This window comes from Hydra vulgaris, chromosome 08, assembly GCF_038396675.1.
Source record: "Hydra vulgaris chromosome 08, alternate assembly HydraT2T_AEP".
NCBI lineage: Eukaryota > Metazoa > Cnidaria > Hydrozoa > Anthoathecata > Hydridae > Hydra > Hydra vulgaris.
In genome coordinates this window covers 10,487,501-10,493,090 of record NC_088927.1, presented here as the reverse complement: position 1 = coordinate 10,493,090, position 5,590 = coordinate 10,487,501, and the positions used below count along the sequence as shown (strand labels likewise).

General features: G+C 27.8%; 1 protein-coding gene across 1 annotated transcript in view; it reads right to left on the bottom strand.

The window, feature by feature from the left end:
* Positions 1-2,117: 2,117 nt before the first annotated feature.
* Positions 2,118-5,590, bottom strand: part of LOC136083000 (uncharacterized) — a 9,593-nt gene continuing 6,120 nt past the window's right edge. Inside the window, exon 5 of the mRNA XM_065802412.1 lies at positions 2,118-2,197. Coding sequence (XP_065658484.1) covers positions 2,118-2,197 — 80 coding nt within the window. The remainder of the gene's footprint in view (positions 2,198-5,590) is intronic.

Below are 5,590 nucleotides of genomic sequence, written 5' to 3'. Positions count from 1 at the left end.
ACAATATGAATTGTTTTGACTACAATGACGATAACAAAGTTAAATATTTTTATGATGCAATTTTTGAATCTGGAGCAATTCCTTTAATAAATCGTCCAACTACAGTAACAAAAAATTCAGCAACTTTGCTGGTTAATATTATTATCACAGACTTGTTCAACACTTAAATTCTAATGAAATCGTAAACAACCTTTATGAAAAGTTCTTTGAAACATTCACCTCTATTTACGAATCTAATTTCCCAATTGTTACAGTTACATTAAAAACAAATCACTTTAATAATCCCTAGATTATCAAAGGATTCAAAAAAATATCCAAAACAAAACAAAAGCTACACATTAAATATCTAAAAACAAAAACCCCAGCTAGTGAAAAAATTTACAAAAGTTACAAAAATCTTTTCGTAAAATTCGAAAAATTTAAAAAAAACTTACTATTCAAAACTAATTAATAAAGTTAAAATTGACTCAAAAAGCACTTAGACAGTATTAAAAGAAATTACTGGAAAACAAAAAACATGCTCAAGCTCTTTGCCACAAATGCTTAAAGTCGATAACAATAGCTTGTATAAAGCACAAATAATAGCTCATGAATTCAATAGATATTTCACTGAAGTTGGATCAACTCTATCAAGAAATATACCAAATACCTAAACCTTTGATAAAGATATTTGCTCTGAAGAATTATCTGCCGAACTATCATTTGATGAGTTTAAGAAAGCTTTAAAATCCTTAAAAAAAAATAAAGCACCTGGTACAGATGAAATAAACGAGAACATAGTTATAGATTGCTACGAACAATTAAAAAATGTTCTTTTTAAAATTTTCAGAGCATCAAATCATCAAGGTCTTTTTCCTGAACGTTCAAAACTTGCCAGGCTTACCCCTATCCATTAAGAAGGCGACAGATCCAATATCAGTAACTATCGTCCTATCTCTGTTCTTTCTATATTTTCTAAAATTTTAGAAAGAATTATCTTCAACAGAGTATACAATTATTTTAATTACAACACCTTATTTCATGACAATCAGTATGGTTTCAGAAAAGGAAGTTTAACAGAACATGCCATTATTCAATTTATCATAACATCTCTGAATCTTTTTAAAGATCTCAATATACACTAGGTGTTTTTATTGACTTATCAAAAGCTTTTGATACGGTCAATCACCGAATTTTAATCAAAAAAATTACACATTATGGTTTAAACAATAAAGTTATAAAATGGTTTAAAAGCTATTTAACAAATCGAAAACAACTTGTGTATATTAATGATGGTCAGCATAATGAACCCCTGAGCATAACCTGTGGTGTTCCAAAAGGTTCTATTCTCGGACCACTACTATTTTTAATTTATGTAAACGACTTAAGCAATGCTTCCAAATTTAAAAGTATAATGCTCACTGATGATACTCATCTTTTCTTATCCCATACTGATGTTTATGAACTCTTTTAAACTACAAACAAAGAACTCATTTTTTCAATCTCATTTCTTATTTGTTCAAAGCTAATAAATAAACTTTAAATATTAACAAAACAAAATTTAAATATTAACAAAACTCCTGCGCAAAAAAACGTTTTTTACCAAGTAATATGCCTTAAATTTATATTGATGAAACGATAATAAAAAGAGATAATGTTATAAAATTCTTAGGTGTTTATCTTGATGAGAATATTACTTGGAGAATACATATTGATCATATAAGCACAAAAATTTCTAAAAATATTGGCATTTTATACAAAGCCCGAAATCATCTAAACAAAAAAAACCTAACCCAACTCTATTATTCATTTAAACACAATTATATAATTTATGCAATCATCGCCTTGGAAAGTACGGATAAAAGTAAATTACAACATCTTTATCGCCGTCAGAAACATACAATTCGCGTAGTTAATTATGCGGATCGCTTTTTACATTCAAAATAACTTTTTGATTATATAAAGGTTTTAGATGTTTATAAACTGAACGTACTTAATGTCTTATGTTTTACTTTTATTTGGAAAAACGGTTTATCTTTATTTGTTTTTAAGGACCTTTTTTCTTTAAAACCAATAAAAAAGTACACATTAAAAAATTTTATTACTTTAAGTGAACCTTTTTGTAGAACTAAGTTCAATCAAATTTGTATTTCATCTTGTGCATCCCATCTTTGGAATAAAATAGCATTACCTAACTTTAATCCTTCTATTACTCTTTCTGTTTTTAAATTTAAGTTAAAAAAATTAATTCTCTTTATGGACAACATTCTAAAATTCTTCTAAAAATGAAATGTAAAACGTATATATTAAATCTTTAGCTTATTATATATTAAAATGTGTAATATATTTTCATAATGTAAATTCGTTAAATCTTATGTATGTATTTATGTATGTATATATATATATATATATATATGCATATGTATGTATGTATATATATATATATATATATACATATATATATATATATATATATATATATATATATATATATATATATATATACATATATATGTGTATAAGTATGTATGTATATATATATATATATATATATATATATATTTATATATATATATATATATATATATATATATATATATATATATATATATATATATATATATATGTATATATATATATGTATATATATATATATATATTTATATACATATATATATGTATATGTATATGTGTATATATAAATATATATATATATATATATATATATATATATATATATATATTATTTTATACATATACATTATAAATATCACTTTTTAAGGTTACGATGATAAGATCCTTATGATTTGGAAACCTAGCTTTATATTAATAGTACGCTAAATTGTATTATTTACGTATTTGTATTACGACTTATATTTATGTATTACGGCTTATGAATTATGTAACACGACTAACATGGTAAACTTAAACTAAAAAAAAAAAAAATAAAAAAAAAAAATTTTAACTTCTCTATAATTATGTGTTGTAAGATACTAATAATGTGTTGTAAACGAGTTTTTATTTCAACTTTATTCGTTTTATTCTACTGTAGATTTGATATTTTGCATTATTATTTAAAAAAACATTGTCTGAGCCATACACTTTTGTTAAACCCTTGAAGAAGCAATATGAAATGGTGGAGAAAATTGGGTAATGGACAATTTTTATAAATCAAAAGATAGAGCTGTGAACAAATCGAAAAATAGCTTCGAAACATACTTTACACACTGAAACAGCAGCTCTGCAATAGGTACTAAAATAAATAGTGAATAAGCTTGTCTAACATACTGAAGTATATGTTCAGTAGGATGACATAGTCAACCAAGGTAAACCAAATCTATAAATTCAGATGTTTTTGTATCAATGGTATTGGAAATAGAAATAAATAAAGCTAACTTATGTTCGATACAAAACGATGATAGAGTAGCATTTTTTTTGTTTGATATGGCATCTATCGATGCGAGAAACATATAAAAATAACAAATATAATCTTTAATCAATTTAAAGTGACAACAATCAGATTGAGCAATGAAGCACAGAGATATAGACAAATCAATAACATCGAATTTACTAAACAATTTTGAATGTTGTAAACGCAAGCTATTTTAAACTTTCTCCATTGAAATATTGTAATTGCCACCACAAAGTCGTCTAACAAAAAAAATTAACAATTTGAATTAATTGGACTTTTTTATTTAAATTGTCTCTAGAAAGAATGTATATACATAAATTGTCTTTAGAAAGAATGTATATACATAGGTCCATACAAAACAAGTCATCTTAATTGTAGAAAAGTTAGAATTTTGTTGAATATTTTTATAAAATTACTTTAATAATGGTTATAAAAACATAAATAAGCTATAAAGAAAATTTAAAAACCAATATAATCCCAATTCTTCCTCAAATCGATTGTCTGAAATATTCCAGGGAAACATACTGATGATTTTGAACGTATACTTGGTTTAACATAAATTTCATCAAAAAGAAGACAGCGACGCTTTTCAGAATTCGATATTCCAAATACACATCAGGTAATGAGTTTCTGGATCTATCTATATATATATATATATATATATATATATATATATATATATATATATATATATATATATATATATATATATATATATACAGAATAGGACAAAACAAGTGCAACCAAATAATGCTAATTTAGTTTCTTTACATAAAAGTGCTGCATTTATTCAGTTTAGAGAAATAACTTTGTAACTGATTAGAGACAAAGTTCTTCAAGTTTTATTCATCAAAAGGTTCATTATTTGTACACGAAAATTAATAAATAAATCAAAAGTATTTAAAAAAGTTGACTTCGATCTGGCCAAAACAAGTGCAACTCGACAAAATGTTGACCAAGCTGTATTTCGCTATCAATATTTCGTGGCGAACTCTTTGTTGTCGATCACAGCCTTGCATTTTCGAGGCATAAACTCGATCAGGTGATCAATGAAACTTTGTGGAATTGCTTACTAGGCCTTTTGGATTTGTTCAAACAATTGATCGTTATTACGAACACCTTCACAATTAATTCTGCGATTGACGATCTCCCACAGGTTCTGGACAGGGTTGAGATCCGAAGATTGAGGCGGCCAATCCATCACCGATAGGTGGTTGTCTTAAAACCAGTGCTTGATTAATTTTGCAGTGTATTTCGGATCGTTGTCTTGCTGAAAAACCCGTTTAATGGCATATTCCATTCAGCATGAGGTAACATAACATCTTTTAGGATATTTTTAAACATGAAACGGTCCATCAATCCATTGTTTCGATGTGTTGGACCTAGACCATTAGCAGAAAAACACCCCTAGCCCATTACATTGCCTCCACCATGCTTCACGGTTTTATGGCAGTAACGTAAATCGAGGCGTTTTCCGGCCGGTCGACGTACACGGCAAATGTTATCGCTCGCAAAAATAGTGAACTTCAATTCACCACTGAACAGGACATTTCGCCATTTCTGCACTTCCATGTAATATGAGATGTAGCAAACAGGAGTCTTTCATTCTGAGTTTTTTGTGAAATTAGCGGTTTATTTGCAGGGCGTCGAGAAAACAATCCGGCTTCATCAGCACGTCGTCTGATTGTTCGGGCCAAAACAGGCAGGTCTATTTGCTTTTGTATCTCAACTAATGATATCCAAGGATCCTTCTTGACGGATCTGATGATTATAGAATCCTCTCTAAAAGTGATGGAACGCGGTCTTCCACCTTTGCTATCTGCTACCAACTTCCCCGTAGAACGATATTTCGAACATAGTCTTGATACGGTCCATTTTTCACGCGATATTTATCACAAATACTTTTTTGTGACACTCCACTTACGCAATCGGTAATAATTTTTTTTCTTAGTTCCAATCCACGGCTGTCGGGAGCCATTTTTGCACTTGAAGTCATAAAAATAATAAAAATAGATCATCGCGTTTTTCAAGGCTTACCATGTTACATTTACCTTGTGATGATACAATAACGCTCAGTGGAACACAATGTCTTTCTGGATGTGGACTGTATTGATGTAATGAAACACTTGTTGAATTTCACTTCTTGTATTGATGTTCTTTGATAAAACACTTTGATAAAACTCACTTCGATAAACTGTT